We start from the raw sequence: 20,965 nt of genomic DNA, 5'->3' as shown, positions 1-20,965 counted from the left end.
GCGTGAGTTCCCCTCCACCAACACCAAAACATTGCAAAAAAAGGCAGAGCGCCCCACACTTTAGATAAGGACAATTAGCCACCAGCGAGCCCCTGCAGACAGCGAGTTAATTAGGGGTTTCCTGCTCTCCGGCATGCCCTGTCCCAGCTCCTGCCCCCCGGGGCTCTTAGCCCTGATGGCACCTGGGCTGGCCCTCATGGCCACCTTCTCGCTGCCCTCCCAGGCTGGGGACAGGAGAGCACTGCCGGTGGAGAAACCTCCAGGTGTGAAGGGAAGAACTCTCATTCTCCTTGATGTCAACACCAAGAGCCCTGTCAGGATAATCAGTGAGAATTTCCTCTCCCTGCAGCTGGACCCCTCCATCATTCATGATGGCTGGCTCGATTTCTTAAGGTAAGGCAGGAGCCCCCCGGCGCCCTCCCCACGCCGCCCGCGGGGCGCCCCGGCGGCCCCGCCGCCCAGCCCTGCCGGGCTCCGCGCTGCTGGCGGCGCTTGTTGTGAACGGAGGGAGCGAGGCCATGGTTTCCATTAAGATGCACATGTTTGCAATGGAGAAAGCATTTCGGAGACTTATCAGTTATGACTGCAAAAATGTCGTGCTCCCCTCGCTCCAGCAACCGCTCCTCTGCAAAAGCACAACACGGGGCCGAGGCAGCACAGGGGAAAAATCAAAATCAAAATCAAACAAAAACCAGCAGCAGGAACGGGGCCGCCTGCCTAGCCGAGCCGAGCCTTCCCCGGGTCCCGACGGGCAGAGAGCGGGTGTCGGCCAGGTCTTCTGAGCCCTCCGCTCCCCGGACTTCCAGCCCCGCGCGGGGGGCAGAGCCGGGCTGCAGCTGCGCTGGGCTCCACCGGCGGTGCGGAGCGGCCGCGGCCTGGAGGCGCTGGGACGGCCAGAAAGCCTTCTCCCTGCTGGGTAAGTCGGGGAGGGAGAGCGGGTCTCCTCCGCACGCCCGCTCCGAGGGTCCTTTCGGCAGCAGAGGAAGGAGCGGGGCGAGGATGCGGGAAGGCGCGAGCGAAGCGGAGCCGGGACGGCTCCCGCTTTTCTCCCCTCCCCGCTTTTCTCCCCTCCCCGGCGGCTCGGCCCGCGGCACGGTCCCGCGTGGCGCTGAGCGCCTCTGCCTCCTGGACGCCGCTGCACTTGTCCGGGGGGCGCCGGCGGGACGGGGGGGAGCCGGGCCCGCCGGCCTCCGGGCCACCACCGGCGGGCGGGGCGGCTGCCCGCTCCGGGGCCGCGCGCTCGGCCGCGCAGAGCCCCGCAGCCGGTGGTACCGCGTCGCACAGCCCCGGCGGGGCAGCGGGGCCCGCCAGGCAACGGCGGGTCCTCGAGCCCGCGGTCCCCGGTCGTTGGCGGTACTGGGGAAGCGAGGGCCCGGCCCACGGCTTCCTCAGCCCTCTCTCTCCTCTCCCCAGTTCCCGGCGTCTGGTGACCCTGGCGCGGGGCCTGGCCCCCGCCTTCCTGCGCTTCGCGGGCAAGAGGACGGACTTTCTGCAGTTCCACAACGTGAAGAACCCGGCCAAGAGCCGCGGCGGGCCCGGCCCCGACTACTACCTCAAGAACTACGAGGATGGTGAGCCCCGGGGCCGGGGCGGGGGCGGGCGCTGCAGCGGGGGCTGCGGGAGCCGGGCGGTCCCGCTCCGCCTGCCCCGCTCTCCCCGAGCCCGGCGGGGCCGTGCGGCGCCCGGGCACGCCGCCGCCGGGCACCGGGCGGGAGAGAATTCCCGTACCCTTTCTTTCCCGAGAGAGGGGAGCCGAGGAGCTCGGCGGAGCTCGCCCGCCCCATTGCCGGCGGATTCGGCGGGTGTCGGCCCTCGGGAACAAAAGACCAGCACTGGGGAGCGGGACTTTGCATATTCCCCCGCCCCGCTGCGTCCTCTCCCTTTGCCCCCGAGTGGGCAGCACCGCCCGCAGAGGAGACTTTGCCGCGGCTCCAGGCGGGGGCCGGGCATCGGAGCCCCGGGAACTCTGTGCACGCCTTGTCCCGCGCTTCTCCCGCGGCTCTCGGGAGCCCTGCCTTGCCCCACGGACCTCGCCGTTGTGCGCTTTCTGTGCCCGCCGCAGCCCCTTGGGCTCCCCGCTGCCCCTCCCGGCTTGGTGACGGTCGGTCGCCGCGTGCCGGTGCCCGGTCGGGGCTGCTCCCCCTCCGGACCGCTCGGCCATCCGAGCTCTTTCCAAAGTCACCTCTTGGCCCCTGCCTTTCCGCTGCTCCCCTCTTCGCCGTCTGCCCTTCTCCCCATCGGACCTCAGTGCACAAAAGGCTTTCACCTTTCGCGGCCCATAATTCACACAAAGAAACTGCGTAGAAGAATTAGGGCCACATCTCCGTCCTAAGGCATTTCTTTTATGAAGCAGAATACCATGTCCACATGCAAGAATTTATTGATTTTTCTCTCTTGCTTTGTTTCTTTTTTTAAAGAAACAAGCTTTTTTTTTTTTCCCCCTTACTCAACGACTTAAAAAATTAGCTTAAGATTTTTCCATAAGTAACTGTGAAGGCCAAATAATGCCAGACAGATCCCACTGGGCAGGTCTGTGGAACAGAGGAAATTTTGCAGAGATCTAGTCAGCAGCACAGTCCTGAATGGAAAAAGCAGATGCATTTGCCAGTTTTCTGATGGCTCTCACTCCCGCTGTTTCCCCACATAACATCTGATCGCTCTGAGATGAATGTCCCTCTATTCCCACACACAGGCAGGTGGGTAAGTTTTTGTGCTCCATCTTTCACTTGGTCTCCTAGCTGGGGCAATCCTGATGTTATTCCTTGTTTTTCTTCTTGTGACAAATCTCAGTCGAAAGGTTTGTTTCAAGTTCTGCCTGCTGAGATGCACTTGAGGAAAAAATGCTGACCAAACTTGCCACAGACACCTTGTACAGTAGAAATTAAGTGTGGTGCATAAAATTGTGGATGGGACTTATACAAAACGTTTGTAAGAATAAATTTCCCCACCTTCCATATTTCAACAGCTTGCAGGAGAGAACTTACTTATTAAATGTCTTCACAACAGCTTCCATGTTAAGGAAGGACTGAAATATTTTGGCTTTTTTTTTTTCAGTTTTTCTCATGGCAATAAAATTGAAATGTAGCAGCCTTCAAAATGAAGCTTTTCATAGAAGTTGTAACCACAGGTCTTAACTTTTCATCACTTAAATATGGAACAGGACCATTATAAATGTGGGTGAAGGAAGGAGAAGACACATGTGGTGTGTATCAAGCATTGGTGTAAATCAGAAAGGTGTGGCAAAAGGGATTTCCTGCCTGGAAGCAAAGCTCTCGTATTTGTTCTTAAGATCTGTGTGCAAACTCCAAGGCTAGAGTTGCTAGTAGCTCACATCCTTTTGTGCTGAGGCTGCACTAAGTGCTTCACTTGAGGGATCTGGTTCTCCGAAATAAAATCCTGGTGCCACCACAGCTCTTTGCCCTGCTGTACTGGGTATGAGCAGCCATCTTCTCCATTTGAAAAACTGGTCCCATTTTTGTTCCCTTATCTGTGGCTCACCCAGGACCTGCTTGGGATCAGGGCATGTAGTTTGCTCTTGCTGCTAAGGACTTACATCCTCAACAGACAGTACAAAAAACCGATGGCAATCAGCACCTGAGCATGGGGGAAGCCAACAAGCATCCTGCTAGGTACCCTTCCTTCTCCCCAAGCTGTCTGGGGTGGTTGGGGCTGTTTTCCATGTCCATGGACTTTTATATGTCCAATACCCATTTTCTGGAATTTCATATAATGGCATGGGAGTGGGGAAGATGTTGGGGGGCTTGATTAGTTAAAAAAAGTCAGAAAACGTTTAAAAGATAAATCAGTGAATTTTTAAGTCCTATGCATCACCTTAGTGACTTTTAGTGATGTGACAATTGATTGTTTGGTTGTTTTTTGCTTTGAGTGTTTGTCTTTTTGCTGCTTCTGCCCGTGGGTGCCCACAGACTCCAGGCCTATGCCCCAGAGTCTGGGCTCTCTTTGCGGCCTCCACGGGTGTTCCTGTGCCTCGTGTTCTCCTGTGGCCCGTGCACAGAGTGGGAGGGAAGGGCACTTCTTATGTTCCTCTAAGCTGCAGCAACTCATAGAGTGCAGGACTGAGAGGTGAAGGGCATGTGTGCAAGTGTGCTCAGAGAACTGCAGTTACAAGTGAGTGACTGTGAGTGGTGTTCACATCACAGGCAGCTGCACCCCACTGTGTGCTCACAGGCCACACTGCTGTGGCCCTCTCAGGCATTCAGATGGGAGGCAGCAACAGCAACAGGACTGCTTTGCATCATCCTTCATGGATCCTGTGACCATGCTTGCTAGAGTTGAAATGAATCTCTGTGCAGGGATCTTCATCCTGTAAATCCCCCTCTGCCACCCTGGTGCTCTTCAGACCAGATATTCCTCACTGCTCGCTTCGAGGGTTTTTTCCATCTCTGTGGTGCTCTGCCTTCCTGACTATCAGACCTCCTCAGAAATACACTTTACTCTTTCCCCTCCACTTAAAATTGTATTTGATTCCCTTTCAAATGGTCCCAACTATGCACACCTCCACCTTCTGAAAATTGTTTTTACCTAGGCTTACCTTTGGGTTCATCAACCCATCTTTTCTCACTTCTTTCTTCCACAGAGAGTGTAGACACTCTCTGAGGGTAGTAATAGTTGCTTTTGACTTGTATCTAAAATGTACTTCATTTTCCTGAAACAAGGTGTTTCCTTTAGGTTTCAGGGTAACTCTTTTCTTGTTCAGATTTTTCCTGGAAACACAGACCTGGAGGTATTGTGTATTACCTGGTGTGTGTGATATCTTTCCTTTGTAAGTCTGAACAGCCTCACCCCAGTCTAGACTAGTCATGTCTGGGCAGCAAAGGTAGCAAAGTGGTGTATGCTCTGTGGTGACTGCCCACAAAGATGGTGCATGTGTCAATTTGTTTTCAGCATTGCATATAAAACTGGCACAGCAGTTTCATCACCTGCTGGCAGATTTGTCAGTACCTGACAGAGTGACTCATAAAAGGGGATGCCTATGATAGATGGTTGTGGTGAGCCGTGGGGTGTGCAGTCCCTGTGGATGGTAGCATGGCTCTAGGTACCTCCTGGACTTTGCTAAATATTAGGTCATTTAATGTGTTATATTAACACCCCACCTATGTTGCACACTGGGTGGCTTCCATTTCATGCAGCCCCTACTTTGGATGGTCAATCCTGGAGTCCACCCTCTTTGGATAAGGCATTGGCCAGCCTGAGGTTTGTTAGAAACAGAAACCCAGTTTAATGTATGTCAGGCTCTCTGGTACCAGGAGGTGGGGCTGTGCCAGAGACTTTTTGACATTTTATGATCAAGAGGTGTAACATTTTTAGCCTGAGAGACTTTTCCCTCCCTTAAATGGTGTTTCTCTGTATATGCCCTCCTGAGTTCATTTTTCTTCCCCAGCTGTGCTCAGCATTGTGCTTTGTTGTCTGGAGATGTTTTTCTGCTGCCGTAGGCACGTCCGATTCCAGGGCAGGTACCAAGATGTGAGGTTTCATGCTCAGTCTATCAGTGGTAAATCTGCTTTTCCTTTAGCTGCTGGGTTGCTTAACAAGCAATCTGTTCAGCCTGTTCTTTCAACTACCTCATGTGTGCCAAGGACCAGTTGGGTCTGAGGAATGGAACAACAAGAAACACTGGCCTCTGGGAAAACACACTTGAGCAGCTCTCTTTGGAGCAAAAGCACAGGTTGCTGCCCATACAAAACCTCTTCTGAAGCTGAGTTTGCTAAAACCTGACTTGCATGCTGTCCTGGAGCTTGGCATTGGAGTGTTATGTGTGTGTGGAGTCCTGGTCTTGTTTCAGCAAGAGATGCTGCAGGTGCTGTCTCAGTGCCTGAACCTAGAGCCCGTTTTGGAAGCTCCTTGCCGGTGCTCCAGTATGAGTTTGGTGGGGTAATGTGGAGCCCCCTCATCTGCAGGGTGATCCTCAACTGCCTCTCTCCTCAAAGCCACACAGCCCAGCTTTGGACAACCTGTGGTGACATAGACATCGCTTATAGATTCCCCCTGTGCGTATGTGCTGTGAAGAAAGACTCCCAGGGAAAAAGAGAAGTTACTCATAGCTGGAGTTCTTAAAGATGCATTGGCCCAACTGCACAGATTCTCACTCCTGTCCCTCAGCATTTTGTAGACTTTTGTAACCTTTTTGTGCTGAGACCAAAGGACACTTGGTGTGGCCCTGTGTGGGCCATGGGAGGGAGAGGGGAAGGGGAGTACATTTGAATGCTGCATGTAGTGCACCAAAGAAGTTTTCTGAACTGAAGTGTGTATGAGCAACACATTTCAAAAATACTCTTTTAATTGCTATTTAGTTGCTTCCTTCTATTTTATGTCTTTTTTTTTTTTTTTTTAAGAGGATAATAGGCGTATGGAAAAATGGCCAATTACAACAAAAAAAAATCACAAAGACACGTTTCTTAAGCCTTCCATACTAGTCAGGGGATTTTGCAGTATAGTGTGGGAAACTTCACATCATGCTGTGTAATACTGGCTAAGTTTTCTGTGTGTTCTTTCAGTGTTGGATCCATTCCTTCAGGCATCCTCAGGACCCCAACACTACATCTAAACCTCAAAATTTGTGTGGCAGTGGGAATGTATTCTCACCCTTGCTCAGTCCATAGTGCACAGGGGTCTTCTAGGATGCCATGCTGTTTGAACATGTTCCAGGGTATTGAGAGGAAAGGAAGATAATAAACTGTTAAATGACCTGAGGATTCCTTTATGTGTGTGTGTGTGGTTACACGGGGGCTGGAGCTGACCCCAGCTAGGGCTGCTGTTCCCACCTTTCTGCCCTTTCTGGCATGTTCCTGCCCTCTTCCACACCTGGAGCCTGAGTCTGCGTGGTGAGTCAGTTCAGGCATCTCAGCTGACCAAAACTTGGTGGTGGAGAGGTGGCTGCACTTCAACTTGTTCAGCTGCCAAATTGATTAATGCTGCATGACCGTGCAGAGGTGTAGAGCACAGTGCTGGGAAACTCTGCATTGAAGGCAGATGGGACTGCAGCAGTGTCAGTCTTGGTCAGATTAAATCCTTCAAATCTGTGTCCTGAAGGCAGGAAATCTCACCTCTAGTTTCTCTGCCATCAGAAGGGTTGGTCCCCATGCTTTCTTTATGATCTGTGCACTGTTCTGCTGCTTCCCTTGTGTGGCTCTGGCACATTTCTGATCCTCTGCTAAGCCAGCAGAAAACTATTTTAAGTAAAAAAAAAAAAAAAAAAGCAACAGTTTTACTGCGAATTTAGTGAGCAGGATCATGAGGATCATCATGGGGTATGAGGATACCTGAGCCAGAGGAAGGGAGGGTTGTTGCCGTATGTCTGGGAGTGTCCCTTTGGCTCTGCCAGCTCATAAAACTGCAGTAGATATTTCTGAATGGAGAACCATCCTGTTGTCCTGGTAAAAATGAGCAAACGAATTTTCCTTTATTCAAAGAATCATCTTCTGTTTCTGGTCACCCAGGGCCCCTTTTCTGTCTGCTTTGTGTCCCTCGACAGTTTAGACATCTGTCCTTTCAGAGCTTGAAGAGGAAATAGTTGTTCTTTTCACCCTCTGAGTGTTTCAAACACAGCCCCTTAGCCGAGCTGTAGCATTTCAGGCATAGCAAGACCTCAGTCCCCAAGAGGGGAAGATCCTCTGATGTCCTTTGGACTTCTGGGATTTGCCAGACCTGGGGCTGCTCTATGCCTCAGCATGAGCTCTGAGGCAGCCTCCTGCTCCCTAGTTCCCAGGAACCACGACTGCAGGGAAGGAGCTACAACCTGCTCTGCCTGTATAAGGAGTCCCAGGGCTTAGTTTTTTTCCTTAGAAATTAGAAAATAATAAAAAAGTTGTAGAAATCATGTTACACAAGGTAAGGGAAATACTGCCTAGGCAGGAGACACTTCCAAAGATTGTCTATTTATCTCCACTTTTTCTTTTTAAATTAAACACTGTTCTGCTAGAATCATGCATGAGAAGTGCTTTAATAACTGAAGGAAATGGTGCAATCAAACAATTAACTCCTGATTCGCTAGCCATTTGCTTGCGAATTGGTGAGATTTCTATGGTCATATATTTAATTGTTTATAATAAGCATCCTAAATTCTCTAAAAAATTTACATATTTTTGTTAGTTTCACACTTCTTTCTATGACACATCTACTTTGTATGAATTAAAAGTGATTCATGCAAAGTTATATGCATGGGGAAAGACATAAGACTTTTTGTACACAACTATCCATTCTAAATTAGCATTTGGCATTCAGGGAAAATGTTCTGAACTTATTATGGCTTGGTCTCTGAATGCATTTGGGTAAGTAAACAGTGATTCTAATGTTAGGGATATTAGAAAATAATTGAAAAAACTCACTGAGAGCATTCTTATGCTGTAAGCAAACTAGGTGCTGACACACTAATCAGTGTAAAGGATATATATGTGAGGGGTAGGATGATGGAAATGATCAAAGTCATATCTTTCACTCAGAGATTTTTCATCTTGGGAAAAATGACAGATTATTTCAAATGCTGTGAGCTCGGTGTCACACAGAGAAGACAATTTGGGAATGATTATTTCCTTGTTTTCATGACACAAGAAATAGGAAGCATCCAGTGGAATTATTACATATAAAATGAACAAATATTACTTTTTTTTTAATATGGTAGGAAACAACTTGTGGAACTCATTGTCAGGGAACTTCTCCCAGCTAAAATAAAGGAATAATACTAATGTGTCAAAAATTTGCCTATTAAAGACGGGCACGATGGGGATGGAGTTTGTGTCTTGAGAAATCTGTCTTTGTAAATAAAAGTTCTGTTCCCAATTTTACAATCACTGGGAATTTTATAATAATTCCAGCAGACAAACCTGTTTTTTAAAGCATTTTAAAATGTGTTGATTTAAAAAGTAGGTATTTTACAAGTTTGGCAACATGCAAATTGTAGGACCTTTGCTTGGTCACTCATTAAACAGCTATTTAACCTTGGTACTAACATAATGTCCTAATATTCCATTTTTTAGAAAAAGTATTCGGGTTTTGTTAGAATAAAATCGATTTTTTTCCCCCCCTTTTGAATTCACTTTTCAAGACTGAAAATCTGAAGCAAACAGTCCCATGAGGAGGATGGCCAAACTCGGCTTGTTCTGTTTCCATGGCAGTGGTGACTCCTGCTGGAGCGGTGATCGCTGTGGGCAGTGCTCGCTTTCACACACACAGACACAGAAAGATGAGTTGCTTCTCCTCTTTACCCTTCCGTCACACATCCCTCTGACAATAACCACATCCCTCTGCCCTCTCCGCATAAACCTGGGACTGTGCCTTCCTCCTCCCATCTTCCAGCTGATCAGCTGCAATAGTCTGTGTCTGCTCCATGACTCCGGCCGCTCCTGGGATGGAATTGCCTATGGGCAGATGGTGGCCTGAGCCATGGGATGGTCACTTGTACACCGGCCATACTGACACCATATAAATTCTCGGCTAGAGAAGCTCACTCTGTGCAAGGGAAACCTGGCCCTGGCTGGGAGCTGTCTCCACATGCTGTGCCCCGTCCTCGAGGTCTCACAGCTTGGAACCTCTCTGCCTTGTGGGAAATGGTGACTGAAACCGCTTGGTGCAGGTGATTCACAGAAAGGGACTGGTAGAGCTCAGCTCGTCCTAGGATGCCCGGAGAAGAGCATCGCTGCCCTTGTGCCACTCCTGAAGGGTGTTTTCTAACTTGTTCTTCAACGTTTCCCCGGTAGTTTCGGTGACCTCCATGGGCGGCGTGCGCGGAAGCGCAGCAGATATTCCGAGGCGGGACAGAGATGTGTGCGGGCACTCGGAGACAGAACAGCGTCCTCCGGCCCAACTCCGCAGCCTGGCGAGGGGAGAGCTCCTGCGGGATGCCGGCTCCTCAGCCGCTCCGGGCGGGGTGGGACCGGCGCGGGGCCCGAGGCTGTGCCGGAGCGGGCGCTCCGCCGCCGGGATTCCCGGTCGGCGCCTGCCGGCAGCCGCAGCTCACCTGGCCGCCACACGGGTGTGCTCCCGCCATTCCGCTCGGCGCTGCCGGGCCCGCACCGCGCCGCCGCCGCCGCGGGACCCGCGCCCGCCGCCCCGGAGCGCCGCGCCCGCCGGGGTCCGGCCGCGGGGGAACCTGAGCTGGCCAGGGTACTGACCCGGCCCGCCGGGGGCACGGCTCCTGGCCTGCCGGCTTTGGAAAATCCTCTGGGGCTCCCACATCTGGAGTTCTTTCGCACTCCTGCCAGGAGCTGCTCGGTTCCGTGTTCTGCTGGGCAGTTTTATTGCCTTTTTTTTTTTTTTTATTGGGCTCAGGAAGGCCGTGAGTGCCCTTCTCCTGCCCACTCGGGGCTGCCCTGCCCAGATCCTCCGGGGTACCCTCCTCCTTCTTGGCCTCCTTGCATCTGTCTTCTTTTTTTATCTCTTCCTTTTAAGATTTCAGAGCTGAGAACTCCTTGCTGTCTGCGTCCCTCGGGTTGTACTTGCTGAGATTTCCCCTAGGCCTTCAGAAGCTGTGGTCTGCCATCCCTCTTCCCTCAGTGCTGCTGGTTCAGCAGAGTGGTGCAGAGGTGCCTGTGCCTCCTTCCCTGCACTGAGCACAGCCTGCTGGGGTATGAAGGACCAGGCACTGACTTCCTTGGTGAGATCCATATCCCAGGCATCTGCCCACAGTTTCAGCTGGAGTCATTATGACTGTGAGGTCCACCTCCATCTTTAAGTCTTTGGCAAGTTTCTTGGGTTCTTCACCAATCTGAGAAGACAGGACCTTGCATGTCTTGCCTCTGCTTCCTGAGTGTCTGCAGTGGCAGCTCTCAGAGAACCCCATGAACATAACTATCAGAGAGTGCTCTGACTTCTGTGCCCTGCATGCTTTTCGCTACCCTCACAGGGATTTGCCTGAATGTGACTTGACATCTTTGTGGTAATCCCTGTCACAGCAGCTTTATCACAACACTGCTCCTGCTCTTCATTCCTGGGCCTGCCCTTTGTCCCCAGGCCCTGCTGACAGTGCATGCAGAGCCATCCCTGTGGTCCCCAAAGATGGATGTCACACAGGACTCACTGCCATGGTCCTCTGCACCCTCCAAGGTGCTGGACCCTGACCCTGCTCCTGGGCCAATGGTTCCTCCACATGGGTCCATATTGGCCCTGGTTTGGGTTTTAGATGTCATCCATTCCATTTAGGAAATAAACTTGTTTTGACCCAGCCTGAACTCCCTTACAGCAGTTTGAAGAGAATTGCAGACAGCTTATTGACCATTGAGTTTCAAACCTGTCTGCCTCTCAGTCTTCTCCTCCTTCAGGGCCTCCTTGATGTGTTTGCCTTCATTCTACCTTGGGGTGGGGGGTGTACAGCTCTTGCCTTCAGTTCTGTAGGAAGGGAAAACCATCACCCAGGAAGGTGAATGGCTGTTCATGGGGTCCACGTGACTCCAGCAGCCCATGGCAGCAATACCCTTTCTGGTGTGGGAGAGAGGTAAGGTGGCATTTCTCAGTCTTCAGTTCTCCAAACATTTCACACAACAGGGGTTCAGGATTTTACCATTCATTAGTTGGGCAAAGGTTGGGTAGGTCCAAGTCTTACTTAGTGCCTACCTAAGAGAATGTGCACTAAAGCACATGTTTGAGGGGTGTGTGCTCATTAGCTGCAGAGGAACATTAGTCCTTTCTCTTGCTCCATCTCACTGATGCCCTTGTGCTGGGTGTAGAAATATTGAACCATATTTTCATGGTAGCTGGATGCTGCCCAGTATCCACTCCTGAGTATGCTAGCTGTGGGTGTAGGAGAGAACTCACGTGGCTAACTACAGACCATGGGTACTTTAATGACATTGCTGTTCTGAGCAGTCTGTTTTAGACAGGCTTTAGAGAAGTTGTAATAATCCCAAATGCAGAAAAGAGATAGAACACATCCTGGGCAGGAAAGTGTGGTGAGTCTAGGATGAGGCTCAGAGACAGGAAGATAATGTGGCTTCCAGTCCTCCACTGCATGTTTGGAGGCAGTTCCCTGCCAGCCCAAGACATAGCACAGCTTTGAACCTAAGTTATCTGAACATGAGATTGGACACCTCAAGAGACAGGAGCATGACTTTTGGAAGCAACTTAGGTGTTTCTTGACGTGCATAACCATAAAGGAGCTGGAGAGCGTGTGTGGAGCAAGGTGTGACTCTCTTCTGACAACAAGCTCCTTCAGCAGCTTCTAGCTAGATGGGAATTGAACCAAGCAAAGATCAACCTCGTGAGGCAAAGTAACCTTATGCAATGTGGTGGAAGAATTCCAGCTTCGATCCTTGCTTATCAGAGCTGGCCGCCTGAGGTTTTGTAAGAATTATCATCTGGTGCCTGTGGATCTGAACATGTTACAGAGTTTATTAAACTCATAAGGGACCTTGCAAGGACCTTGCAAGTTTGCACCATTTCCCTCCTGCTTAGACTGCCATATCTTACTTGATTCTTGTTCTGCCTTGCTACTTCATCATTCCCTTTACCCAGCATGTGAGTAGTTCTAGGAGAGAGAATATCCTATTCTTATCTCACAATATGACTTAGAGAATGCTCATACGAAGAGAAAACAATTTTTGAATAATCCTGTCTCCTGAATGTCAGGCATTAGAAGGGTACAGACATTTGCTCAAAGAGTCATGAGCCAGGCTGACCTGTGATAGCTGCAGTGAAGATAAACAAGGTGAGAACAAGCCTTCTTCATCACCTCTTTGACAGGCAAGGTTAAATGGAAGCCAGGGGTTACTGAAATGGGATTTAGTCTTTTCTCATCATTTAGTGTCAAACACACATGTAACAGGGTTGTAATATAAATGTTGGGAGATTTTGCACTTTCCTGTGAGGGAGGGGTCATCATTGTAAGAGAGCAACAGCTAGGCAGGTAAAGGATGGAAGGGCCAGTAGGTTTTGTGAGCATACAACTTGAGGTTTGTGTGGAAGAAAAGGAGACTTGGGCTGGGAAGGGTCATTTGATAGGTGGATCCAAGGGGTTTGGATCCTTTTTTGGGGTTGCTCTTGCTGAGTGATGATTGTGTGACTGTCATATTGGCTGGAGATGATCCAAGCATCTGGCAAAAATGAAAATGAAAGCTGAGGTTTGGCCATCTCCCTCTTTTCTTTCCCTTTTGCTGTAGACATTGTTCGCAGCGACATTGCCCTGGATAAGCAGAAAGGCTGTAAGATCGCCCAGCATCCTGACATAATGTTGGAGCTACAGAGGGAAAAGGCAGCTCAGATGCACTTGGTTTTGTTAAAGGAGCAGTTTTCAAACACATACAGCAACCTCACATTAACAGGTAAGGCTGCAAGACCAGCTCGGGAGCCAGGAGCTGGGTCTAGTTCTTGCTAACTCACAGGTGTGTTAAAACCCTCGGGTTCTTCGCCTCTGTATGAATCAGCATCTCTCTGGCTGCTTCTGTTTCCAACCACGGTTACTGGGTATTGGGAGGGAAAGGACCAGCAGGAACTGGAGGTGGACTCATAAGGCCTCTGCAGCTGGCACCTATGCAAACACTCCAGATTTGGTGTCCCTGAACAGAACATTTTCTACAGTCTGACCTAAGCAGAATACCACGGCATGTGAAGTGCTGGAGAAATCTCCCTGCTAACTGTTCACGTCGATGGGGCTGCAGCAATTACTAAATTTGGAGTCCTTTAAGCTGCAGCTGATTTTTTTTCTTTCCAGAGCATGCACTTTGTGTGAACCCAGTAAATATTAAAGAGCAAATATAAAGGGATAATGGCCTAGACAGAGATGAGAGGATACTCTTTTTCTGGCAACTGTTTGTATTATCCAGGGAACAGAATCTCGATGGAGGAGACTGCCACATTTTGGATACACATTTAATGGTGCTTGTAAAGGACTGATGTCTTCAGGCAGTGAGTGGGCAGAAAGATGGGATCCCAGCAGCCAGCAGGGTCCTTTCATATCTCTTCTCCTTATCACTACAGCTGGATGAGCCACAGACAACAGGAAGGAGGAAGAGACTAATAAATCAAACAGGACCCCCTTGTCCTCTTGACAAGTCCCTTTCCTGTGAAAGGCAGGCAGGCATCTTATTTTTATAAGAGAGAGGGCCCTGTGCTCTGTCTGGGGAGGAGATGGCAAACCCCATGGTGGCCTTCCCCTGCTGCTGGGCTGGGAGAGACAAACTGGTCCTGAACAACCTCCTCCTCTCTGCTGCCACCCCTAATTCAGTGCCCAGCCCCTGCCTGGAAGCCAGAATGGGTCTGCATCCTCACCAGTAAGCTCTAGCTCTCCTGGGGACATCAGCTGTGTTGGAGCTCCAGGGGACCCCACAGAGGTGGGATGGTGACACCAGCACTACCGAAAGGCTCAGCCCAGGGGTCACTGGATACTGGGGCCATGAGTGTAGCTGAATCGCATCATTCCTGAGGGCCCAGCATTTAAATGGGATCCTCAGAGCCGTTTCTCATTCTCTGTAACGTAATCCACTTGGCTGTTTATTCCCAGTACAACTGCTGGAATCAACATTGTCAGCTTTTCCCCTGACATCTTGCTTACTTTCCACTAAACAAACTTCCCTCGAGAAGTGAAGCTGCTCTCCCCTATCCTCCTTCCCTTGCTGCTTCAAAAGCTCTCTGGCATTGCTCACATTTTTTACAGAACCTGCAGAGCAGAGGTGCTACCTGGTTATCAGCTTAGCTCTTAGCCTTTCCAAGTGTGTTTACAGGATAGTTCAGAAGGTTTTAGCTCTAGCTCTCCAGGGTGGAGAGAGCAATTTCACCATAATATTACCCAAAGAACTATTTTAATGTTCTTTAACTCCCTTTGAATGTGAGCAGAGCAACTTCATAATTGTTATGAAGTTTAATCTTTTATTTCATAGACGTAGTCTGAGAACATGGACTCTAGACAGCTAAGCATAATATTTAACTGGAACTCTACTAACTTGTGTAAATATTTCCCTTCTCTGTGATGGATCTGGTGTTTGGGGTGGGTAGAGGGGGTTGTACATCTGTTGCAGAAGGGCATTTCTTACCTTCAAAATTCAATCAGAGTTTGCTTGAGGACTTCTTTTTGTTCTGCACAGTGGGTTTGTACAGTGCTACAGGGAGTCCCCAGGTCATGAGGCAAGGTGCAGAGCAAGAATGCAGATGTGGTTTAGGGAGTCCTTAGTGAAGGACTGAGTTTGCAGGGATGGAGTATCCATGAGATCCTTGAGAACAGGGTTTCCTCCTGGGGGTCTGTATCTAGGAGTCACTTGACCTCATGCAGTGCATGTACTGTGGATGACCTTCGGTGTCCAGCCCAGACTGCAGGAATATTGAACCCCACACCTCAGTGTGAGAGGGCTTCTACTACTGCTAGTTCTTTAATTGTAACCCAAAAATGTAAATGGAATATCTTGCTCAAAGTCATATGAGAATAAAGGTGCTTTATGATGGGATAGCTACTCTAGGAGAGCTTGAGAGTAGAAATACTACTGTGTGGCACTTTTATTCCCTCACCAGTACCACTACCACTGTAGTGATCTGGATAAAAAGTCCCATTCCCTTCTTCCTCTTCCTTGTTCTCCTCCTCCTCCTCCTCCTCAGTAATATAGTTATATGAACAATTTGAAAGACTATAGATCAGGCCTCCCACTCTGCCTGCAAGTGTGGACAAGGGATTCTGCCAACAAACTTTCATGCAGTATCCTCACGGGTTTAGGAATGAAAGCTCTTAGAGTGCAGGGCATGTGATTCTGCAGTCCCTGTGGCATCAATGTAAGTTGGGGGCTTCTTCAAATCTATTCACCAGTTGCACATAATTCCCAGTGTGTTCCTTATTTCAAGCATCAGGCAGGGCTCTGTTGTACTGGGATTTAAGCTGCTCACAGCAGCAGGTACCTCCAAGGTAAGAGGGTGTCTTAAAATGAAATGTGTGTTTTTGTGCTAAGACACAACTGAGACTGAGTGAAACCAGGCAGTCTTTCTGGCTCTCATTCCTCCAGGAACACATGTGAGACTCTGGCTTAGACCACTTCGGTTTCTCTCATCGAGTACGAGCCTTCCTCAGCTCCTGTCTGCAGGCTTTCTCTTGCATCTTGCCGCTGCTTTCTGTATGTGATCTTTCCAGGCTTACTGAGCCTGCCTCCCTGACATGAGCAATCGCCTTTGATCTGGGACAGTGCTATTTGAATGCTGTAAAATATTTTGAGGTTTATTAATCTTTGCTGTTTCCCCTGCAGTGCTCAGAGATGGGTATCTCGTTTCACAGATCAGCATCTCTCATGCTCCCGGGTCAGTCCGCGGTAGAGCAGGGGGAGAGTGCACAGCACTGCCTGCTCGCCTCTGGGAACCAGCTCTCTGAGCTCAGCCCTCCGTGGGATGGGGGAGCAGAAGGAATCTGTCCCTAGAAACGCTTCTTTGCTCCTTCGCAGCTCACAGAGCAAGCAGCGATTCTTTTTGTGTTTAGGATCAGCTAGGGTAGAAGTTGCAATCCTCACAGCAGGCTCCCCTCCTTTGCGGCCCTCAGAAGAAATGTTCAGGCCACAGGAAGGTTATTTTGGAGTCCTGGAACCGGGTGGAGGTGGGGGGGGGCCGGAATGTACAACATAGGGCTGGCAGTAGGTGAGGTGTGAGGAACTGCCTCGGGCAGCGGAGACACAGTGTGCATGCAGATTTTAGAGAGTGAGCTTGTGGGGAGTGGGGCAGCATCAGGCAAAGCTTCGACAGACTTAATCCAAATTTCTCCACCTGTGGTGCCAGTTTGGGCTGGGGTAGAGCACTGCATTTGTGCTTTGAGAGACTGGACATCCACAGGTTTCTGCACTGTTCTTAAGTAAAGCCTGTTAAGCCTGTGGAAGAGGGAATTGTTCAGGTCAGTAGACATATGTGAAAAAGTGTCCCCTCCTGTATTTGCACGAAGTGTTAAGGGTAACCGAGCTTCCCAAGAAACATGTATAGACTATAAATTTCCCTCAAATACTGCCCCACTGCTCATTCTGAACTATGGAGAAACATCTTTCTGCTCTACCTTCTGCCCAAAACTGTGACACGGATTATTTCTCTGCATCAAGAGACTAATGATGAGAGCTCTCCAGCCTGCCCTGCCACACCATATCTGCACTGAAAAGCCAGTGAGGAGACTGCAAGGTGTGTGGTGGGAGCCCTGAATCCCTGTAATATCATAGAGCACAGCCTCTAAAAGCAGTGATTAAGGGGCCAGACCCTCCTTGCATGGCATGGAATGCTCCCAGTTGACCCTCTGTGGTCCCACCCTGCTGAGGGTATTGGCAGTGTTTCTCCCCACTGCACTGAGAGAGACTTGGAGGGATTAAACTCAGGTGGAACTGATTGGAATGGAGCTGAGAGGTGCCTTCAGTGCATTTCACTGTCTGTGTCCAACACTGCAATCGGGTGTTTTACACTGGCATCCCACTACCCCATTAAGGTAATTAGATAGCTTAAACACTGCCATAACAGCAGCTGAGATTTCTCTGTGAGGTTATTCCTTGAAAAAGACCTACTTTTGGAGATGTTAGCAGCCATGCAGAGATGCTCTTTGTCCAAGGTAAGTGATTTGGGGGTATGAGGTGGTGGTGACAGAGTGCACATCTGCTTTTCATGAGCGGGATGTGTAATGTGGGATGAGTGGAACAAAGCAGGGTAGGAGAGCAGAGAGTATGTGTGGCTACTGCAGAACACTTATGTGTGGGAGGCACAGAGCAGAGATGAGGGCAGTGTGTCTGCATAAAGGGCTTGCTAGTGAGATACTGTCCCACAGAAATACATTTTTTGCTTCTCCCCAAAGACAACAAGAACCCCAGTTGTAGTTGTTCTTTGGCAGGGAATCACACGGCTCAGGTTGAGCACCTGTGACATGTGTGTTTCCTGCACTTGTGAACCTCCCCTGGTGGTTTTGTGATTCCTGCTGAATGCTGTGGCTCTGGGAGATAGTGGTCCTTGAGCAGGACGTGTTTGTAGGGCCTGAGGCTCATCCCATGGAGTGCTGGGTCTGGAGACAACCATGGCTCAGAGGCTGCTCTCACAAGAAGGTGTGTGTAGGAGGCAGGGCATGGGGCTGGGTGTGTTTTTGGTGCCTGTGCTGCCAGGCAGTAAGGCCACTCTGGTTATTTTTGCTGGAATTTTCCTCAGCTCCACCTAACTCCATGGGACTGGAGGGTGGGCCACCTTGTGATATGGTACCTGACAGGGTTGTTGCGAGGGTAAGTACAGCTTCCTTGCCCTTTTGGCATCTTGTTTGGGATCAGCCTAAATGTGCTGTGGTCTTCACAGCAGTGATACGTATCATAGCTGTGTTACTGGGTGCTGCACAGGCGTGGTCTGCACTGCACTGGCTCTCCAGCTTTCCTTCAAGGAGGGTGCTCCCTGGAGCTGCGTCTCAGGCCTGGGAGTGTATTTTGGACCAAGCTCTCTGCCCTTCTGTCCATCACAGTCCCTTATATTATACACATTATCCACAGAATTGCACAAAATAGATCTGAAAAGGACCTCAAGAGGGCATCTTCTAGCCTTTTCCATGGTAAGTCTGTACCTGATCTCTGCCTGGGGAAAGGTGGATGAGAAGAGGCAATATCTTTTGTGTGACCAGCTGGTACACTTGTAAAATCAGTCAAATTTTGGGGGGTTGAACCCTTCAAAGAAGAAAAAGTAGCATTCAAAGCTAAAAATACAGTGAAAATAGTTACCCAGAATTTGTCTCCTTGATAAGCACAACTGGGGTACTGGTGGAGAAGTCCTGACAGCAAAGGGAACACAATAATGTCATCAGCTCCTGTGGGAAAGAGGGGGAGAGAACTGCTGTGAAACACTGGAGGCTTTCCTGGGAGGAAGGGACCAGGAAAACTGTAATGTCATTAAAACAGTACCTGTACTGAGCCCATAGTTAATGACCAGCAGAGGTGCCAACCTTTTGAGGATAATTTGCAGGTGTCTTCTGAGATCTTGGGATCAGAACCAATGGAATAGTGCTGGGAAAAATAAATCTTGGAAAACAGTCTCTGGTAACTGAGTGGTTTTGTGCCATTATCAGTTGTTTATATGAGCTCATTCTGAAACAAAGTGGCTGTTTGTTTTTACTACAGAGCCTTGTGAGGGTGTTCGCTGTAGCTGAAATATATTGTGTTCCTGGGCATGTCCATGTAAAGCCTGCAGGCTGTCAGGGCTCGGCAGCCAGGCACCAGCACTGCCCAGGTTGTGGGGACATCACTGTTGATGACTCAAATGATGTGGCTTTATCTTTGTTTTAAAGCCTTCTGTGATGGCAGTGATGTACCCTCCCTCAGCAGTCAGCTCTAGGGCATAATTAGCTCTATCATTATGGGGTTGGTATTTTTAAAATCTCTTGCTTCGGTTTAAGCCCATGATGGCATGTCCTTTCCCCGTGGATATGGAGAAAAGCTTACAGCACTCCTTTTCTCTTTGCAGAAATCTTTTACATATTTGAGGCTTGTTATCATGTTTCCCTGAGGACTTCTGTTCTCTGCACTGAACAACTGCCTTTCGTTTGGTCTTTTCTCATGTCCATTTTATTTTCAAGTTGAATGGCACGTGCGTAGTTGATTCTGCCTCTTGAGGTCCCTTTCAGCCCTCTACAATTTTTTTGTGGCTCTGTGTTTCGTTGGGATCCCCTGGGCTCTCTCCACTGGGTCTGAGGTGCTTTTTAAGTGCTTTGCCTTGAAATGAGACCAGTATTGCAGCTGAGGCCTTTCTTGACTGGGAAAAGCAGCAGGGTTATTTCATGTACCTGGTGTGTGACACTTCTGTCTGTATAATCATGGAATTTTTTGCTGCAATATTGCTTGTTCATGTCTGCAATTTTGTGTACCATTTCCCAACCAGCTGTGCATTTCCCACACAGAATTTCATCTAGACGCTATTTTCCTAATTTTCTAATTAAAATGTTACACAAAACTGGAGGTAAAGCCTTGAGAAAGTAAAGGTACAGAACATGTGTTGTCTCACATACAAGACCTTGTTGCTCTATAAAGAGAAGTCAGGTTGCCTTCACATGGCAGGGCTATTACTTCCAGCCCTTCCTTGCAGATGGATTGTTTGATGATTCCTTTCAAAATTTTTCCAAGAATTGAAGTTGTGTTGGCTGGCCTGCAATTTCCTTGGTTTTTCAACCTGTTGAACATAGCCACTATATTTGCCCTTTTCAGGTCTTTTAGAACCTCATTCATCTTCCAGACATTCCTACAGATAGTTGCTGACGGACCTCCCCCTATTTTAAAATGTCAAACTTCCGCAGTTTTCATTCTGCTAAGGTGCTACTGTACATTACCCCTCTACTCTGATTCTTTTAATTGCATTAACTTTGTGGTCCTAATGTTATCCTTTTTTTCATGAGGTCTGAACCAACGAAAGCATTGAACATTCCTGCTTTAACTCTGCGAGCTGTTGACTATTGTGAAATTCTGTCCCAATTTATACCTCTTTGCTTCCTGAGACAGCTGTGAGCCAAACCCCTGGGATCCCCTGCCTTCTCTTACCCTAATTAGTAGTTTTACAACTCGTTTTGTGCTGACAGCATGTGTGTGTGTGAGAGAGGTCATGAAGGTGAATCTCTTTTTCAGGTGACACCCTCTAGTCTGTTAAGCCACACTTTGGCTTTCTCATTATCTGATTTGGTTATTGTTTTTGTAACTGTGGGAAATATGGCTTCTTGTGACGTGTTCAGGATTTATTAAATTCAATTTACTGTCCAATTTAACTAGCCTCACCAGAGAAGATATTTTATAAATTGTGAATCTTAAAATTAGCAATTATACATACATTATAATATGTAATGTCATTACCAGAACCAGCCAGTTCTGGGTGCTGTGTAGAGAATAAAGAAAACACATAAACCTAACAGAAAACAGATTTTGGTGGAAGAGGGGGAGGGCTGACACGCACTAACAGCGTTGGAAGGGCTTGTGGCGTGTTCAGTGTCATAAAGCAATCTATTAACCTTTTCTCCCTCCTCAGAAGGTGCTGAACTCTTTGGTCTGTCTCTTCCCACCGATACAGTTATCAAATG

At 49.1% G+C, this 20,965-nt stretch overlaps 1 protein-coding gene across 3 annotated transcripts in view; it reads left to right on the top strand.

The window, feature by feature from the left end:
- Positions 1-39: 39 nt before the first annotated feature.
- Positions 40-20,965, top strand: part of HPSE2 (heparanase 2 (inactive)) — a 106,248-nt gene continuing 85,322 nt past the window's right edge. For 2 of the 3 annotated variants that reach the window (XM_039554210.1, XM_039554209.1), the window contains exons 1-3: positions 40-393; positions 1,414-1,571; positions 13,107-13,268. In XM_039554210.1, coding sequence (XP_039410144.1) covers positions 134-393; positions 1,414-1,571; positions 13,107-13,268 — 580 coding nt within the window. In that variant the 5' untranslated portion in view covers positions 40-133. The remainder of the gene's footprint in view (positions 394-1,413; positions 1,572-13,106; positions 13,269-20,965) is intronic. The other variant, XM_039554211.1, reaches the window with a different exon arrangement.

The sequence above is a fragment of the Corvus cornix genome, chromosome 6 (genome assembly GCF_000738735.6).
Source record: "Corvus cornix cornix isolate S_Up_H32 chromosome 6, ASM73873v5, whole genome shotgun sequence".
In the NCBI taxonomy this organism is placed as follows: domain Eukaryota; kingdom Metazoa; phylum Chordata; class Aves; order Passeriformes; family Corvidae; genus Corvus; species Corvus cornix.
The sequence above is the reverse complement of the archived record's forward strand: the minus strand, read 5'-3'. Positions and strand labels throughout refer to the sequence as shown.